This window comes from Rattus norvegicus, chromosome 1 (genome assembly GCF_036323735.1).
Source record: "Rattus norvegicus strain BN/NHsdMcwi chromosome 1, GRCr8, whole genome shotgun sequence".
Taxonomy (NCBI): domain Eukaryota; kingdom Metazoa; phylum Chordata; class Mammalia; order Rodentia; family Muridae; genus Rattus; species Rattus norvegicus.
The window spans coordinates 214,131,298-214,152,042 of record NC_086019.1 but is presented as its reverse complement, the minus strand read 5'-3'; the positions used below and the strand labels follow the sequence as shown (position 1 = coordinate 214,152,042).

General features: G+C 39.4%; 1 protein-coding gene across 3 annotated transcripts in view; it reads right to left on the bottom strand.

The window, feature by feature from the left end:
* Positions 1–944: 944 nt before the first annotated feature.
* The window catches only part of Atl3 (atlastin GTPase 3), a 40,972-nt gene continuing 21,171 nt past the window's right edge, over positions 945–20,745 (bottom strand). For 2 of the 3 annotated variants that reach the window (XM_017589257.3, XM_006230812.5), the window contains exons 4-13: positions 17,472–17,576; positions 16,222–16,272; positions 14,596–14,652; positions 14,226–14,318; positions 12,798–12,936; positions 5,159–5,286; positions 4,566–4,622; positions 3,652–3,723; positions 1,918–2,349; positions 945–1,176 (exon numbers count right to left, since the gene is read on the bottom strand). In XM_017589257.3, the coding sequence (XP_017444746.1) occupies positions 1,090–1,176; positions 1,918–2,349; positions 3,652–3,723; positions 4,566–4,622; positions 5,159–5,286; positions 12,798–12,936; positions 14,226–14,318; positions 14,596–14,652; positions 16,222–16,272; positions 17,472–17,576 (1,221 nt within the window). In that variant the 3' untranslated portion in view covers positions 945–1,089. The remainder of the gene's footprint in view (positions 1,177–1,917; positions 2,350–3,651; positions 3,724–4,565; positions 4,623–5,158; positions 5,287–12,797; positions 12,937–14,225; positions 14,319–14,595; positions 14,653–16,221; positions 16,273–17,471; positions 17,577–20,745) is intronic. The other variant, NM_001044241.1, reaches the window with a different exon arrangement.

The window sequence follows — 20,745 nt, the reverse complement described above, 5'->3', positions numbered from 1 at the left end:
GTGATCATTAATTAAAAGGAGTAATATTTGATAATGCCTTTTCTCTGTTGAAAATGACTATTTTTATGACTGACATAAATGTACAGTGAATCTCACCAAGACATAAATTCAAGATGACTTATCAGAGGTCACAAGGTTCATTCAAACTACAATTTTACCATGCAGTCTCTAGCTCATTCCTTTTATTATGAATCACTGCCTTTTTAAGGATAGTTGCCTCTTTTCTAGAAAGAAGCTATAGAAATAAAATAAAAATAAAAAAGCAAGTTCAACAAAACTGCCAGCTTTCTCGGTATAAACCTTACAATCTGAAACAGTATTAAGTGATTTAACTTCTTTCATGCTGCATAGCAAAGAGAATTCATACAAATAAGGCTTTGAAGCAAGGATGGGACCACAAGTCTGTACTGTATTCAACTACTTGAGAAGTTAGGGAGGGAGGAGGACGATGGAAAGCTCACAACCACCTGGGAGCAGAGTAATTTCAAGATCTGAGTCGCACAGGCAAGCGGCTGAGGGCAGCTGCAGGCTAGGCCATTGCTTAGCACACTCAGGCAATGGTTCAGTCACCAGTACTAGGGAAAAGGTTTACGTGTAATAAGTGTCACTTCAGTGGGCTTTCATTCTCAGCCTTTTTCAAGTTGTGTAAACTTTTTTAAAAGACAAATCTCCAAAGGTACAAAAGAACTAAAATCCAAAATCCAGAAGAGAACTTGATCCAACAAAACCACATTTCATGAGGTTGTCCTCCATTCCTCAGCCTCCATGGCTGCAGAGGGATGTACTGGTCTTAAAAGGCACTGTGTGGCACGTCAAAGACTTAAAAGCTGCGTTTGTTTTCCTTTTCGCCCCCACCCACCCCTTAAAGTGCAAAAAGCAGAGAATAGAGAAAAGAGTAGCCTTGAGCCTGTAACAGCAAGAAAAAGCACTGCTTCCAAGACAAGTGCAAGTGGAAACTATAGCCAAGGTCAGCTCATTTACTACAGTGCCCTGTCTCAGATCTGCCATTCCCCTGGAACTGAACCCGTGATGGCATTAGCAGAAATCCAGACGCTGACTGGGCTCTTGCTGGATCTTCCCATTAAGATGCTATTGAGATTTTTTATCAGCAGGTGGTCTCCCAGCGATGGCATCTCTTACGGCAGCCTGAGTAGAATTACCAATGTGAGAAGAAGCCTGCAAAAATCCATTTAGTCCATATATTAGTTAATGAATTAAAACAGGGCATGAAAAACCTAAGTCCTAGGAGATAACTTCCAAATATCTTTCCCCATCAGCAGCATGCTGAAAAGGCAGCGGAACTGAGACGACCATGGTGAAAGGAAACCATGATGCCAAGGCTGACTCCTAAGTGTCAGAAAAGCATCTGTTGTTCTGCTGTGGAGGTGAAGGCTTGCTCCCCTGGCTACATACCATTCACCTGACTAACCTATTTATGTCACAGAAAAAGAAACTAGTCCTAAAAACATACAAAATGACCAGTTGTAGTGGTACATACCTACAGACTCAGTCCCGGAGGCCAAGGTAGAAAGATTATGAATGTATTACACAGTAAGCCCTAGGCCAGCCTAGATTACAAAAAGACCCTGTCTCAAAAAATAAAATATGAAAACTGGAGCTCATCCACGTCTAGCAGATAGTATGTACTCATACCCACATCATCTGTAGCACTTAAAAGCTATTTGGAGACAGCAGAATCAGGAGTTCCAGAGTTCAAGTTCATCCTCTTCTACAAAAAGACCCCTTTTTGCATTAAGGGGCCATTTTCAGGCATTAAACAAAACATCAGGATTAAATATCAATATCCTAAAAATGAATAAAATGTAAGGCCCATCAGAAAATGGGCTTATCCCCTTTTTCATTATGAAATTCTTGTTACTACAGAAGCACAATCACCACAGACCCTCAGTCTCTTACCTGCTCTAACACATACGCTGCACCAGAGTCAATAGCTCCACCCAGCTCAAGATACTGCCCGGAGTATCTGATGTACCCCCAGGTAAGGAGTGCTATCAACAGCAGTCCAACCATACAGTTGAACAGCTGAGCCACAACCTCAAGCCCGATGAAGCCGGTTAAGCCCGAGGCTATGTACAACACAGCTATGCCTGTGAACAGAACTGCAGGGGTTCGGAAGGTGCTGAAGACGTTCTTGCTACCATTGTGTTTGCAGAAGTTCTCATACAGTTCTGTGATTTCCTCCTCTAGCTCCTGCTGGTAACGGAAGCTAAAATCCTTCCCACCCATCTTTTTGGTCTTCTTAAAGTGGTCCAGAGCAAGTTGTTTGAATTCTTGGTGCTTTTCTTCTAAAATGTCTGGAGACAAATAAGGTTTCTCTCCCCCACAAATCTAAAAATGACAAGAACACACGCTGAAAATTCTTGTACATGCCAAATAAAATAAGTAAAAAGACACAGTAAAGATTAGAATGCTCTTAAGAGTTTAGAAAAAAAGCTTAGAAATTAACTTCAGAAAATATTCAAGGGAGACTAAGGATATAACCTACATGTTAAAGTATTTGCCTTACATGCACAGAGGCCTCGGTTTAATCCTACTACCATATAAATCAGTATGGTGACACAGATCTGTAGTCCTGACCCTCCACAAGCAGTTACAGAAGGATCAGAAAAGTCAAGATCATCCTCAGCTACCTGAAGAGCTTGAGGCCACCTAAGCTACACGAGATTCTGCTTAAATGACAAGTCAGAAAAGCCAGAAAAGACAAACATCCAAGGTCAAAGCCAGACATTGTATAAAAATACAAAAATCAATTAGAAGCTTGGTTAGAAATGGTTAATAACCAGACCCTGGGAGGCTGGAGAGATGGCTTACTAGCTAAGAACACTTGTTGTTCTCACAGGACCAGAGTTCAGTTCCCCACACCCACATCATGAAGCTCAAAACCTCCTGTACTAAGGCTCCAAGAGGTCGATGTGTGACTCTGGTACATTCAGGCACCTACAGGTACAGAGATATACACAGAAACTCTTAAGAGATATGGCAGCACACATTTGTAATCTGGGACTCAGGAGACTGAGACAAAAAAAATTGCTATGAATTTGCAACCAACTTGGACTCCATCTTGAGAAAAATAAAAACAACTAGAAGATCCCAATTACATAGAAAGGCTCTGTTTCAAAAGAAAAGAAAAATTAAAATGTAATAATCCGAACATCCCAATTACTAGGGTGACCTGGAAGACAGCTTCTGTCTCATCATCTTAAGAGGCGACAGCTCAGAAGTTAATGGAGGGCTTCCAGCTTTTATAGACAAGCAGGCTGAATCTCTAACACACACGTTAGGCCATTCGCAATCACCTGGAGCTTTAGCTTCACAGGCTCCCATGCCTCTTCTGGCCTCCATGAACACCATGTCTATGTGGCATGCACACACAAGGACTCATGGGTGAAAACAAACTGTTAAAGCACATTCCTGTGGAGCAGCATTAGTGAGGTGCAGGCTGTGCAGTCAGACACCCTCCACTGGCACAAGGATCCTCAGGCCAGCCGGTTACATAGACCTCTGTCTCTAACAAACAAAAAGGCTACACTGAGGGGATCCAGGCTGGGCCTCTGGAGTCAGTAGCCGTGCAGTAGCCGTGCAGTAGCCGTGCGTAGGGAGTGCCGCCTCAGAACAGGGCTGCCCACGTACCTCCTCCATGCTGCTGTAGTAAATGTCTTTGGCAGAGGCTGCGGCTGCCAGGTTGTTGGCTTCAGCAGTGGCCTTTTAAGAAAGAAAGTGTGGAATACTTCTCGTAACATGTTCCCAGAAACAAGCAAAAATAGCTCTTCCTATTCCCATTTTTCCTTATAGGCCTGTTATTTTTTTATATTTCCATATAATTCAACTTATAAAATACATACTTTCACCAATTTTTGTGCCAAAACATCTATTCTGACACTTAAGAATCTTTACCATAAACCAAAGCTCTAAAGCTCAAGAGAATATAATCTCCTTAACTTTAAACCTGGCTGATGGCTGATGCTGCTCTGGGCTGGAGATGAAGCTCAGCGCACAGCGCTTACCTAGCAACAGGGGTGAGGCACCTGGGCTCCATCCCAGTGCCTCAAAGAAAAAAAAAAAGGAGGAAGGGGAGGAAGGTAGAAGGTAGAGAAGAAAGAGAAGATATAGAAGGCGGAGGAGGAGAGGAAGAGGAGGAGGGGGAGGACATTTTTCATTATACTACAAGTCACAAGGTCCAACAATTTTGTGAAAATATTTTGCTACTAAAAAAATCAGTATTTAGCAAGAAATATCCACATATTCAGCATATGAAAGTGAAAAGCTGTTTTAAACAAATGAGCGGAGAACCCTTTTCAACTCAATCAAACAAAGCAGAGCTTCCCACTGTGCCCTGAAGAGCAGCCCCGACTGCACTGACTGCTCTATAGAGAGCACAGACACAGCAGAGGTACATACACTTGCTGTAAAGAACACTCTTAATGCTCAAAGAAAGGCGATTAAACGAGAGTGGCCTTGCTCTCTTCTTCAGGACTCAATTGTATCTATTTGGGTCAATTCTATCAACTGAAAAATGTCACTTAGAATACCAAAAACTTCATTACCTGAAGCATGGATTTCGGGTGAGGCAGATCTTCTCCTTGGTAAATTTTAATATATGCCTTAAAATATAAAGATAGAAACTATCACAAAAATATGTAATTCTAAATATTTGCTCATATTTAAAATAGTGAGACCACACAAATGCATTTTCCTAAAATCCTAGATCAACAATCAAGAATTAGCAGAAGCACGACACACCTCTGAGTGCATGTTAGCATTTTGAGTTATCTATATTCTCAAGCACACATGCCTGCCAAAGTCAGGATTCCACTCAGTCCCCCATGCACAATGGTCTCACAACCTGTGGATAGAGATCATCCACCTGGAGACAGTTTTGTCCCATGTGTGCATCTCCTACTCACAGCAACCTCCTAACCAGCTTCTGTCCACATCATCTTCCTTGAAGACACAGGAATGACTAATCCAAGAGAGGGCAAAGAACATCATTTGGTTCTTATGCCCATACTGCCACCCAGTGGCCCACTTCTGTAAGGACACTAACATCGTAAAATACCTCTGACCATCTCCCCCAGAAAATTACTAATATTAAAATCAACTTTACACAAAGCAAATTAGAACTAAAATTCATATTTACCTTAAAATATTCCAAGAGTCCCCGGCAGGTGACTTTTGAACCATTGATCTCCTTCTCCATTAACTTAGATGGGTTTAGTACATATGGTATTAGAGTCTGTAGCTGCTCTTTGAATTCACTAGCAATATCTATACAGGGTCATAAAGAAAGACACAAGAAGCCAAAATGAGCACAAAAACCTCCTAGAGAAAGGGAGTTATGGCTATGCTTGCTATCTTCTGGCTGTGACCAGGCTGCTGATAGACTTCTGTCCTAATGCACTTACATTTGTAACCTTCCTTCTTGTCCAGTTCAGAGCAGAATATCCAGAATAGCCTCATCTTGGTTTCAATTCTGGGATATTTCATTTATTCTCTTGCTTTTTAAGAAATTACATGGTTTAGCTTGGTTTGGCTTTCGGGACAGAATCCTGACTACCTACCCAGGGCTGGTTTCAAATTTGCAATCCTCTTGCTTTTGCCTCCCAAGTCAGTATCGCTTTTTACAGAATTAAAAGAGTGTATTCAAAAACAAAATTACATCTTCGCTTGCCCCCTGTTTTTGCTGCACCCATACACTATCTCTTAAAATAAACAGGAAGTCACCATTTATTTGCCTTGTCTTTGCTAAGATTTTGTCTTAAAAGAGAAAGCTCTTGCCTGGCACTATGATTCACACCCACAATCCCAGCAGGGGGTCCTGACAAAGGATCAAGAAGCTCAAGGTCAGCCTGGACTACACAGTGAATTTGAGACTAACCTGGGATGCCCATTCATTCTATCTCTAAAAAAAATAAAACAAGATAATAAAACTTGAAGAAGTAGTAGCATTTGTACCTTCTGCTACTTGCTAAGTATCTTCTCAGTGGCTCCCAGGCCACCCTAAGATAAAAAGACCATTATGACAGGAAAGTGATGTACTCATTGCTGTTTGCATAAGGTTCTCAAAGCAAAATCAGGGGACTCATCGATAGAAACATTCTTTCTTCAAAGTATGAATAAACAAATCCAACTATGAAGATGCAGGAGAATTAAATTACCAGCAATAAGATTTATACAAATTTTCTAATGTCTTTATGAGTTTCCAACTGCCAAATGAAAATAAAATTTTGCCAATGTCAAGACAGAAAAGATCTTCAGCACTCCATAAATCTAATTATAATATAAAAATGAACCTATTAAATTTTAAGAAATAAAAAGGTAGGACACATTGTTAACCTCACACTTGAGTTTGGAGATGGCTCGGCAGTTAGGAGCACTGGCTGCTCTTCCCAGAGAGAGGTAGACTCCCAGAACCTACACGGTGACACATGACAGTCTGTAACTAGTGCTAGAGGCTCTGAGCCCTCTTCCGGCCTCAGCAGGCTATACCCATTCAGTGCATAGACGCATGTGCAGACAAACCCACACACATAAAATAAAAATAAACGCTAAAAAATTCTATCTTAAATCTTTCTATACTGGATCTTTTATACTGAAAGTATAAAGCGGTAGAAACTATACTGTTCTACAGTATGCTTATGTATATTAAACTATAGAACCCTACACAAAATAGAATTTCATTCAATACCTTTTAATCCTTTGGGAATTTTTTTAAAAATGTGTACATTTGTGCATGTGCACACATGTGCATGTGTATGTGTGCCACAGAGTGTGTGTGGAAGTGAGAGGACAGCTTGTGGTAGTCACTCTATTTCTACTATGTGAGTCTAAAGGAACTGAACCCTGGTCAATAGGCTTAGTGAGCCACTGGTTTTTTGAAACAGGGTTTCTCTGTGCAGCTCTGGCTGTCCTGGAACTTCTTTGTAGACCGGGATGCCCTCTAACTCACAGAGCTCTACCTGTCTCTGCCCCCTGAGTACTGGAAAGGTGTGAGCTGCTGCAGCCATACCACTTAGCTTCCAGCCTTCTTTTTAAGGATGAAAATATAGTATCTATTTTTTTAAAAAGATTTATTATGTATATAGTATTCTACCTGCATGTATGCCTGCAGGTCAGAGGAGGGCATCAAATCTCATCACAGATGGTTGTGAGCCACCATGTGGTTGCTGGGATTTGAACTCAGGACCTCTGGAAGAGCAGTCAGTGCTCTTAACCTCTGAGCCATCTCTCCAGCCCATATTATCTATTTTTAAACATTTTTATGGTTTCAACTTTCATGACACTGAAGTACTATTTAAAAAACACAGGGACCAAGTAGGATGCAGATGCTAAGATTTACAGATCTCAGACTACTCATGTCTCTACTAAGGCTATTCCAAAAATAACAGCTTTTAAATCATAAAAGAACTGTCTCCTGACAGTTGAGCCCAGTTTCTCAGGACATAAAAGAAGACTAAGCCCTGGCATTTGGTTAAAGGGAACACTTAAATAGCTGCTTTCCGCAATCCCCTACTCCTGTGAAGTTTTCTTTATGCTGATGGAACAGCATCCTGCTTCTGAGGAAACAGGTAAAAGTCTCAAAAAGCAGTTGATCGTCTATCTGCAAGAAATAGGAGCTCAGCTTCTGTCTGAGCAGAGACTGCACTGAAATCACCAAGTCTGGCAGGGGGAGCCGTTCCTTATCTGCTGAGCCAGCCCACAACAGTCCTACCTACAACTACACCCCCAATAAAGTCAATCACATGTGCTATGTGCCAGATATGGTGACACACACCTACAACACAAGGACTTGAGCGGCTGAGGCCAACCCAGGCTACCTAAAGAGTTAGAGGCCAGCTTGAACTCTGTGTATCAAGACCCTGTGTCTCCAAAATTTTTAAAAACCTGTGTGGCTCTCAAACTAGTCCTATCAAATATTTACATGTCTTCTATGTTTTTCAACATAGAATTTATTCTTCACTGAAACTCAATAAAGCCATGCCTGAAGGCACAAGCTGAAAATCCCAGAATTTGAGAGGCTGAGGCAGAAGGACTGAGTTCAAGGTCAGTATGGGCTGTTATAATGAGTTATAGGCCATTCTAGGACACAGCAAGACATGGGCTCCAAAAAGAAGCAGGTACAATATGCCTCAGTGGCTAAAAGAGGCTTGGCTATGCAGATCTACTGACCTGGACCCCACTAAAGTATAAAAGAGAATCACCTCCACAAACCTGTCCTCTGACCTTGACTAACAAGGAGCAGCAGTCCATAAACAATAATAAAATAAATAAAGCCTTCAACCTTAAAAGCTTCTCTAAAACTATAAAAATATCCATCTATAAATCTAAAAGTAGAGTCATGTATCACTTACCAACAGGGATAGTCTAAGAACTGTGTCATCAGGTAAGTTCCTCACTGTGCTACTGTGAGTACTTACACTGTGAGTGTGTAAGTACAATCTACACAGGGCGGACTATGACACATATGGGCTCTATTATCTCTGAGACCATTTGCGCAAAAGTCATCGTTGAGTGAAAAGTTATACAGTACCTAACTATACTATAGTTCCTTAGACATACATAAATTTTGAAATTGAGGTAAAAAGAAAAATTATACTTTTAAGTATTTTCATTTTTACAAGTACTTGGAAACTAGGCACAGTGATACTAATCTGTAATCCTGGCACTGGAATGAACAAAACAGGAGAAGAGCAGGTTCAAGGGTAGGCTGTAGTAGATAGCTAGTTTGAGGCTAGCAAAGAGCTACTATTCAAGCAAGACTGTATCTCAAACAATACATTATGACTTAAATTTTTGCATCAGATTCATTCATCAAATTATTTTCAAATTTATTTTTTATTCGACATTTAATAATTTACCCCTGACTTCTCTGTATATACATACACATACATCCAAATATCTACCTAATTCTTTTTTCTTTTTAAGATTTATTTATTTGGGGGCTGGAGAGATGGCTCGGAGGTTAAGAGCTGAGCCATCTCTCCAGCCCCTACCTAATTCTTTTTAGTAATTACTTTCTTTAATTTTTGAGACAAGGACTCCCTATATAGCCCAATCTAGCCTAAAGTTTGATACTCCTTCCTCTGCCTTCCTAGTGCTGGAACCACAGGTGTGCACTACCACACACACCTGGCTAAAGACTGAACTTTAATCCTCATAAGTACACATTTGGTTTGAAGTTATCCCTTATTATAATATATAATATTACATCATGTATATATAATTGTGTATTATATAAATAAATATATGTATAATAAAATAGGTATATAATACATAATATTAAATATACATATATACATATGTATAAATATACATATATAAATATACATATATAAAATACATAAAATATATAAAAACACAATTTTTACTCATTTATTTGGGCAGTTCCTTGGGATAAACTCTTAAAACAGAATACTAGATCCAAGAACAAAGCACTTAAAAATTAAATTTAGTCAGATAGTTGTGGCACACGCCTCTAATCCCAACATTCAGGAGGCAGAGGTATGTGGATCTCTGTGAGTTTGACACTGGCATGGTCTACAGAATGAGTTCTAGGACAGCCAGGGTTATCCAGGGAAATGCTGTCTTGAAAAACCAAAAGTCAAAGCCAAAACAAAACAATACAAAAAACAACAAACCGATAACATACTAATAATATATTTGTGTTTTTCTGATTGTTATAAAGGTTTACATATTTTCAATACATACACCTACAGGTCACAGTCACACAACCTTTAAAAACTACCTGCTTTCTACATAAAAATGCTAAAATGAACTGAGTTTCAAAATAGATGGCTTTGAAATATCAAAATGCCTTAAGACAGGAAAAAATTGACATTTTTCCTGTGCATACACCTGGTAACCTGAGTTCCCCATGAGACAAGGGCATGACATGAAAAGTCACTGACCTATCTGTCCCCCTCAGCTCACCTACTGGACACTATGAACGTGTCCACAATTCCAGCATTTAGAAAGTGAAAACAGGACAACTGTTCCAAATTCAAAGCCAGCCTGGTCTACATATCAACTCCCAGGTAAGCAAGGGCTAAACAGCAAGACCTTAACTCAAAACAAGCAAAAACTCAACAGTCTGGATTTGGTAAAAATACAACTGAAATGAAGTGTCATAACCCTGGAAGAACACTACCAGCCGGGCACAGCAATGAATACCTTAACCCTAGCAGTCAGGACGGAGAGGCAGGAAGAGAAGTTCAAAGTTACCCTTGGATATCAAGTGAGTTTGAGGCTAGCCTGAGCTATAGAGATCCTACCACTCCAAAAACAAAAAAAACAAAAAACAAAAAAAGGAAAAAAAATATATATCATATGATATATATATATATATATCATATGATATATATATCATTACACACTACACACACACACACACACACACACACACACAATGCACACGCACACACACGGATGCGAACACATGAATGCACTTAACTTTAACTTTTTCTCCCTACTTAACTCTAAAAAATTCTCTCCCAGTTTTTTAGGTTACAGGTTCTAGCTCCATTGTTTACCTAAACAGATATCTCTACCAAAACCAGGCCTCACTCTTGACTCTCTCAATCACTGAGCAACAAGATCTCACAGTATCCCCTTTAGGAAAGCTGCCAATCACACAAGTGTCAAACAGATGGTAAAGGTTATGCCTTTCAAATTCAGTGCTTCAAAGACTTAGACCAGCTAGTCTGTAAATCGTTTTAAAAGATTTCTTAATGGGGTGGGGGCGGAGTAAGCGGCTCACTTAAGAGCACTGCTCTTCCAAAAAATCCCAGTTTGATTTCCAGCACCTACATGATGGCTCAAAACTATCTATAACTCTAATTCTAGAAGATCAGACACCCTCTTTCTGGCCTCTGCACATACATATGGTACATATAAGATGGCAAACCCCATACGCATTAAATAAAAAAATAAATCTTTGGGGGGAAAAAAAAAAGAGAAAATGGCTCCGCAGACAGGCATACCTGTCACTGCAGAGGACCCAGGTTGAGTTCCCAGCATCTACATGAGGCTCATGACAATAAATAACGCCAGTTCCAGGGCACCCAGCACACTTTTCTGAGCTCAGCATACACAGGACACACACGCGTGCTATATTACATACAAGCAGGCAAGACACTCACACACATAGAATAAACCTAAAGAACGGCTGAGGGCTGGAGAGATGGCTCAGCGGTTAAGAGCACCCGACTACTCTTCCAGAGGTCCTAAGTTCAATTCCCAGCAACCACATGGTGGCTCACAACCATCTGTAAAGAGATCCAATGCCCTCTTCTGGTGTGTCTGAAGACAGCTACAGTGTACTTACATATAATAAATGAATAAATCTTAAAAAAAAAAAGAACGGCTGAGTTTCCATTTCAGTTTATGTGTATGTATGTGGCAGCATGCACACAAGTGCATTATGTTCATGACAGTACCCAGGAAGGCCAGAAGAGGGCATCATATTCCCTGAAACTACAGTACAAATATTTGTGAACCATTTAATGTGGGTGCTGGGAATAGAACCCAAGAGCACTCTTAACTATTGAGTTATCTCTGTAGCCTCATGTCTGTACATATTGACTTAAACAAATATTATTTATTCTTCTTAGAGCAACTAAATCAAAAAGAATGAAAATTATATATTTCATATTTACTGAGGCTATTCTTAAAGGGCAAGTTGTCCTGGTAACTCAACATGAACATACTCTATAAAGACTTCCTCCAAACAACAATGAACTTCTATTTCCACGGTGCAGACTTTAAGGCACCAGTACCCAGTTGTGCACCTCTGCCCCACTGCTTTTAGCTAAGTACTTTGAGTGAGTTGCTTAACTTTCCTCATTTTTGCCAGCTTCCTGATATAGAGATAAATAAAATGATGTAACTTCATGGAATTACTGTGAGCTTAGTATTAAAGCATTTTGCACAACACTGGGAACCCAACTGGACTGCAATGCTGACAACAACTATTATCGGTGTTTTAGGGAAAATTAAGAGATTCAGATCAGCCTATCAACAAACTGTTTAACAAGTATAAACTGGGGCTGGAGAGATGGCTCAGCGGTTAAGAGCACCCGATTACTCTTCCAGAGGTCCTGAGTTCAATTCCCAGCAACCACATGGTGGCTCACAACCATCTGTAAAGAGATCCGAAGCCCTCTTCTAGTGTATCTGAAGACAGCTACAGTGTACTTATATATAATAAATGAATAAATCTTTAATAAAAAAAAAACAAGTATAAACTGTGGGACAGCCATCAGGTGACTCAGGGCCTCCAGGAATAAGGAACAAAAATAAGATAATGGTACCCAAGCATCCCAACTCTGATTCTCTAACCTACCATTGACGCAGAACTTCCTGACATTAGCCTATGACCCAGCATCTCGTTTTGGTAAAAACACAAAGGAGTCGAGCATAAATAGTGCTTGGTTGTGCATCATGGTACTTTTCCTGAGAAGATATTTTTACTCGAAAAATATTGGATGTCTTAGATTCCAGTCTTCCTTCATTTAGCATTTTGATCTCTTATAAAGCAGAAACTACATTCTTAGGAAGAGCCCTGAAGAACAGTACTTCATTTTCAGTTAGTGAACTGGCAAAGTACTTCTGATGGTCAGAGTAAGGCAGGAGGGAAATCTGAACTATACTAACACTGTTCTTTCTATGAGACCACATTTATTCTCATGGCATCCATTTGATTCATCATCACTGACTCTTACTGCTCATTATGGAATTCCAAAGATCAAATCACATGTACAACAGCAACGTCTGTAACACACCTTTCAATTTCCCATCAAAGTCAGGGCTTGTGGCCACCTGGAGCCCTGGATGTGGTAAGAGAAAACAGGTGACATCCGAGAAACATGAGTGAATATGATTTCGAACGTTCTGAATTTCTTCATGTTGATGTTCCTTCACCTGCCAAGGAAAATCAAATTTACAAGCCAAAGACAATTTGGTATTCTTCACTAGCATCAGGACAAAGGAAAGAAGACTTCCTGAGTGATAGATCACAGTGACCAATGGGAAGAGCCACAGCCCCAAGAAGTAGTAAGTGTACATGTGCATGAGGCTCTCATAGCTAACAGAGAGTAGAGACTAAAGACTTGGTTTTCAAAGGTATTGCACAACACAAGGTATTGCACAACACATAAGGAGAACAGAAAGCTTGTAGGCCAGAAGGATCCAATAAGTTAGCAGTGACTGACAAAGGTCTCCTGTGCTTTGGTTTTAGGAACAGGCTAGGCTTGTTTATATATATATGCCAAGGCAAATAATATTGAGTAAGGGGTTGAGGATTTAGCTCAGTGGTAGAGCGCTTGCCTAACAAGCGCAAGGCCCTGCGTTTGGTCCCCAGCTCCGAAAAAAAAGAAAAAATAATAATATTGAGTAAGAACAGAATTACAATCCTAAATATAGTCTAAAGGCACATATAGAACCTGATTCAAAATAACTGGAAATTACAATTACAAAGGCCTTTTGCTCAGAGTTTCTCTCCACAGTGTCTATATATTATATAGAAGAACCAGGGGGTTCTTCAATTTTACCATGAAAAAACTTATACTAGGGCCAGAAAGACTGCCATCTTTCTGCTAAGCAGGTAAAGGTACTTGCCCATCAAGTCTGCCAACCTGAGTGCAATCCCTGAGACCCACATGGAAAAGAATTGTTCCCTGACCATCACATGAGTACTGAAGCACTCTTCTCTCTTTCTCTATCACACACACAAATAAATACATGTAATTTTTAAAATTTTAAACAAAAAATTATCCTAGTTTATACTAATATTTATAAAATTTAAGAGTATCATTTTCTTTTTTTAAAAAAATTTATTGGGGCTGGGGATTTAGCTCAGTGGTAGAGCGCTTACCTAGGAAGCGCAAGGCCCTGGGTTTGGTCCCCAGCTCCGGAAAAAAAAAAAAAAAAGAACCAAAAAAAAAATTTATTTATTATATATAAGCACACTGTCACTGTCTTCAGACACACTAGAAGAGGGCATCAGATCTCATTACAGATGGTTGTGAGCCACCATGGGGTTGCTGGGATTTGAACTCAGAACCTTTGGAAGATCAGTCAGTGCTCTTAACCGCTGAGCCACCTCTCCGGCACCCCAGAGTATCGTTTTCAATGATATTTTTTAAAGACAATATTCAAAAGGAAATGGGAAAGTTACTAACTTTAGAAAACCATTCAGATTTCCTACTTACCTGTAAACGCTTATCCAAAAACGACATTCCTCCTTGCAGTCCATAGTTATATTCATAAGGAAAACTCCAGTCTCGAACCAAAAACATTAATGTCTGTTGTGACAGAGCAGAACAGAATTACAACACTGTATAAGTGCATATTCAAGATGAATTACAGTTATTACCACAATATTTTCTGCTAATTTTTTCAAAGGGGGCAGAGGCATGCTGAAAGGGACCAGCCTGAGCAATCTAGCAAGACTGTCTCAAAAAAAAGAAAATATCCCTATAGCTTACAGGTTATAATAAAAACAGGCAGCTCTGGGTTGTGAGCTGTAATTGCTAAACTGCAAACTAAACAAAGGTATGAATGACATTCACAGTGCTTTACCTGGAAAGGTTTCTGGAAAATTTCATCCATTGCCAGACGGCCATATTCTGTGAAGAGCTTTAAAAAAGAGAAGTTAATGACTTGTAGGACAACTTTATTTAAAATAATTTTAAGGTATTCTTTTGCAAAATATTTGGGATCTAGCAAGATGGTTAACAGCATGTTCTTCCAAAGGACCAGGGTTCAATTCCTAGCACCCACATGGAGGTTCACAAATTCCATCCAACACCAGGCATATTTATACATTCGGAAGAAATATTCATGCACAAAAAAATAAATCTAAAAAAAGTAAATATTCATTTGGCTGGGCCTAGTTACCTTTAATCGCCATGAGCATTTTTAGTCACTATGAGCACTCAGACCAGTATGCAGGGACATTTCCATTTGTGTTATCTCCCACAGCAAAAGTCCTGGCACTATGTAAGTAGCTACCCAATTCAAACGACTGAGCACCTTCACTAAGATTAGGACTCCCACACATACTGCCTGCTTCTTCATGAAGCCACACTAAGTGTAATAAAATAAAGTTTAATTATCAAATTCATAGGATAAGGGGGACATGAAATAATATGGCAGTACAAATAACTTGTCAAAAATACCACAGAAGAAAAGAAATAGATGGCAAGTGTCCAGTTCTGGCTTTTTCTGCCCTGTTAACAAATGGGAGGAAACAGAGATCCAAGAAGTAAAATATTCTCTCAACAGAATCCTTAAACAACTGAGAAATGAAAACCTGAGTTCCTCCAAAGAGGGGTGAGGAAGTGGGACTACCAATTGAAGCAATGTTTGGAAATCGCCCCAGGTCTCTCCCCTCTACCAAAGAAATGAATGCAAGAGTAGTGTGTGTGCAGTCTTAATCAAAACGAAAAGACCAAGCAAACCATTCAGTAGGTAAAAGCCCGAGAACCCAACCCAAATCCAATCCCCAAAACCTTGGCTGGCTCAGGACTCACAGAGACCCTGTCCACCTCCAGCTGTTTGCTTTTATTTCTTTTTTTATGTGTATATCTGTGCTGTGTTGCTGTTGTTTGTGTAATGTGTATGTCGTATGTACATGTAAATGCACATGTTGGTGTATATATACACATGTCTATGTGAGACCAGAGGTTATGTCAGGTTTCTTCTATACTTTTCTTTTTTTTTCTTCTATACTTTTCAACCTTTGTTTATGAGACAGTGTCTCACTAAACCTAAGCTAACCAGTTTCCTAGACTACTAGCCATTAAGCTCCAGATAACCTATTTCTACCTCTCCATCATTGGGGTTAGCAGACTACCACACTGAAACTCACTAGGTAGACCAGCCTGGCCTCAAACGTACAAAGATCCATCTGCCTCTACCTCTTGAGTGCTGTGATAAAAGGCACGCACCACTACACCTGGTTGTTCACTTTACATGAGCTCTGGGGACTCAAACTCAGGTCTCCATGCTTGCCTACCAGGCACTTCAATGACCAAGCCTCTCTTCCTAGCCCCACCCAGCCACAGCCTTTTCATCCTATCCCTCCTATTCTCTGTCTTCTTCCTGTACTCAGACACACCCCCTTCGTGTCTAGATTCCACATAGGCTAGAAAATACATGATATTTTATCATTTACTCACTATTCCCAGTACCATTTCATGTTACCTGTAGCTGCTGAAGATCATCTTCCTGAATATTCTGGGACAAATTGTAAATCTAGAAAACAAAATCAAGATTGTTAACACTCAGGCTTGCTTCAAACAAGTTCCAAATAAGCTTAGAACACTGGATGACACTTTGTACAATGAAAATTTATATTTTAGCAATATATATGTATGCAATATATATCCTCCGTGAAGGCATATATATATATGCCTCATACACATATATATATACACATACATACACACATATATACATAAACATATGTATATAAATATACATACATACTTATACAATACAGAGCAAGCAGTATTATCTGTCTTTTAGAAAAAAATAAAATATAAGGCTAAAATTACAAAATTCCTTATTTATAATTTAAAATAGTTTTTAAGAGGTTTGAGATTTTCTGACATATTATGTATATAATTATATAAGTAGAAAAAATAATTATTTTTGTGCTTCTAAGAGCTTAAGTTATGCATATAGTTTGTACTGGTTAAATTTTATTGACAACTTGACACAACCCTGAAGTCACTTGGGAAATCAGAAACCTCAACTGAATAATTCAATTAGATTGTCCTATGCCTGAAACTAAAAGACATTTTTTCTTTCAAGATTATTTAATTTATTTATGTGTAAGGGTAGGTACTTGGGCACAGGTATGTGTACCACATGCAGGCTTCCTGCCATGGATCCCCTAGAACTGTAGTTACAGACAGATGTGAGCTGTCATGCAGGTGCTGGGAATTAACAATTCCAGGTCCTCTAGAGGAGCAGACAGTGCTCTTAACCACTGAGCCAAGAAGAGAGTTTCTTGATTGGTGACTAATATGGAAGGCTCTAGACCACTGTAAGTGGCACTATTCCTAGGCAGGTAGGCCTGAAATAAATAACTATACACAAATTATATATAATATATAAACTACGTATGTATAGTTCTTTGTACTGTCATATTATTTCATATCCTCCTTGTCCTGTGAGTTTGATATTAAGTTTTATTTTATTATACTTAGTGTGGCTTCACGAAGAAGTAGGCAAGTGTATATAAGAGTCCTAATCCTACAACCACAAAAATTGCAGTAACAGAAAATAACTGACAGGCTACAGAGCTCACTGTAAAATAATTGCCTTGCATTTTCAAAATCCTAGGCTGAATCCCCAGAAGGGTGAGAGAGAGGAATTGGGGAAGAGAGAAAAAAAGGGAAGGGAGGAAGGGGGAAATAGACAAAGGAAAGTAACAGAGGGGATCTTACCTGAACAGAACTAGTCATAGTGCTTAGAGCAAAAATGGTAGCACAATCTTTCACAGTTGACTGGCTGTCAAAGGCCCCCTGGGTATCCATCAGAACAACTGCAACCTTAAAAAAAGAGATAGAGAAATAAAGAAAGAAAATCAAATGTTAAAATGAAGAGGAGAAGGCAAAGAGTAAATTAAAAGTACACTGTAACCATTTGGGCTTTTCTATGTCACCCCCGTTCCCATATAATGCCACAGAGGCCTGTTTATGAATTAATGCCTAGGCCTTAAACTAGGCTTGTTCCCCAACTAGCTCATAACTCAATTAACCCATTTACACTATTTTATGTCTGCCATGTGGCTGGTTATCTCTCCTCAGGTTCATACGTCTGACTTCCTTCAAGTCTGGGTAGTAAATCTCCTGCACAACTCCTTCCCAAAATTCTTCTACATCAGATGTCCCACCTCCTATTCTATCTTGCCTTTCTATAGGCTATTCATCTCTTTACTGACAGGTGATACCTACATACAATGCACAAGAGTTTATTCCTACAGTACACAGTAATCCTGTAATCCCAGCACTTGAGAAGCTGAGGCAAGAGGACAGTCGTATGTTCAAGATCAGCCTGGCATACATAAGGAATAGTCTAGCATAGGCTATAGAATGAGACCTTGACTCAAAAAAATCAAAAAGAAAAATTGAAAGTAACATTTACATGAGCTGCTCAACGCTGCTTATAGGTTCTATCAGGAAAGCAATTAGGTGCTGCTTTGGTAAGAGTACTTCACTAGGGAGTATCTGCTCTGACCTAGTGAGATGTTACAGCACATGAGCACATGCAACAATATGAAGAAGGATGAAATTATCCCACCAGAGGGAAACATCAATGTTACAGCCAGCCACTTATCTCACTATCCACCAGGCATTTCATTTTTAATATTTTAATTACATTCTGAAATATTTATTTATTGAGAATATAAACTGGAATAGTCACTATGGAGAGCAGTGGCTTAAAAATTAATAAAAATAGAATTCCCGTATGATCCCACTATTCCACCATATGCATAGCAAAGGACTCCATATGCTACTACAGGGATGTATGTTCCTCTGTGTTCACTGCTTCTCTATTTACAATAAGAATGAACTCACCCTAGGTTTATTAAATGTGGTAAATGTAAACAAAAAAAATTTCATTCAGCCATGAAGAAAAATAAAATTCCCAAGAAAGTGGATGGGAATGAAAAGTAGTTTATTAACCAGGGTGACCCAAACTCAGAGACACAAACATCCATGTTTTCTAATTTTTCATATATGCATCATTTATGCGGGTGAAATGTAGAGGCCAAAACCTAGAAAGGGGCCCACAAGAGAGGGAAAGGGAAGCTTTTTCTTTCTTCTATTTTTCATTAATTTATTTATTCACTTTATATCCTGATCTCAGCCCTCTCCTGTCCTCTCCGTCCTTCCCCCAGGTAGCCCTTCCCCCTATCACCCATCCCTGGGAAGCTCTAAGAGAGGTGGGAGTAGTAGAACGCATGTGATCTTAAAGTGGAAGGGGGAATACTGGGAACTGAAAATACTTAAATGGGAATGGGGACAAAACGGAGGAGGTGAGGGAAAGGGTCAACTAAAACTAAGTACGTATGAAAAATCACAAGGAAACCTGCTACTTTGTAGGCTAATTTACAAAGATAAGTCAGGAACTTCAGTGGTTAAGAGCACTTGCTATTCCTCCAGAGGACCTAGGTTCAATTCCCAGAACCCACAAGGCAGCTTATATGTAACTGCAGCTCCAGAGGATCCAATGCCCTCTTCTGACCTGCACAGATATCAGTTATATTTACAGATACCATATCTGGTACAGACATATACGTAGGCAAAACTCCAATACACATAGAATAAAAATTTTTTTAAACTTTGGATTTGATTTGAATAGACATTACTCCAAAGAAGTCTAAATGGCTCTTAAGTACCTGGAAAAAAATGTTCAATACAATACTATTAGTCACTAGTAAAATACAAATTAAAATCAAAACCACAATGACTTACCACTTCCTACCTACTAAACTGGCCATTAAATACACACACACACACACACACACACACACACACACACACACACACACACACACAAAATGGAGTTGGAGAGGAGATGGCTCAGTCAGTAAAAGGCTTACCTCACAGCATGAAGACTTGAGTTTGGATCCCCATAACCCATGTGAAAATCCTAGACTTCATGGTGTACATGTGTAATACCAACTCTGGAAAGGCAGAGGCAGGAGAACCTGTGCAGCTCACTGGCCAACATCCTAGCCTAATTGGAAAATTCCAGGCCAATGAGACACTGTCTCAAGAGAGATAAAAACCATTCCTAAGGATGACACCAAAGGATAAGACTCTCCTCTGACCTCAAGCTTCTACACAAACACATATGCACCAACACAAAAATATACACAGACACACACACTCATTCCCTCCACCCCAAGATGTCTCAAAACAGGGAATGGGGGCCATTGAGAGGTGTATACAAGCCATCAAATAAGTTAATACACATAGAAAGAACAAATAAGTATATTGGACTCTGGAGGCTAAGGTATCACATTGAAGACCAGCTTTGATTTAAAAATATAACCTTACTCAAAAGAAAAAGGAAATAAAGTAAAAGAAACAATAGTATCAAGAGCTAGAAACTAGAACCTCTTGCATCACCAGCTTCAAACAGTTTCTGAGACTGTGATATTTGGAATTGGGACTTCTCAGAGGGAATGAAAATGTTGTTGGGTTGTTGTTGGGTCGTTAAGAAGTTAAGCCCAAAGAAGAAACAAGAAGAAATTAGATAGCCTTATAGTGAAGATCAAACTTGTCCCAAGGAACTCAACACCCATAATGAGCAGGAAGTGGTATAGTGATGTCTCCCATTTCAGAACCCAGACTTTATTCAGGGATCTCTTTCCTTTCCTCTCTGCCCCTTTTTCTCTCTTATTTAGGGTTAAGAGGTTGAAAGGGTGGAAGAGTGAAGGGTAGAAGAAAGAAGAAAGTAGAGAAATAACTATACACTCATATACACAAAATAATTTAAAAAAAGACATCCAAAAATTATTAAAAAACAGTACCTGCCATAAACATCTATGTACACGTTTTTCTAGGGTTGAAGCGCTCTTGTATATGTTTACTTTTCATGTCTGTGACAGATACCTGAGATACACAACTTAAGGGAGGAAAATTTTATTTCAGTCACAGCTGCAGAAATTTTCATCTTTAGCTGTTTACTGCTGAGGGCTGGAGGCCA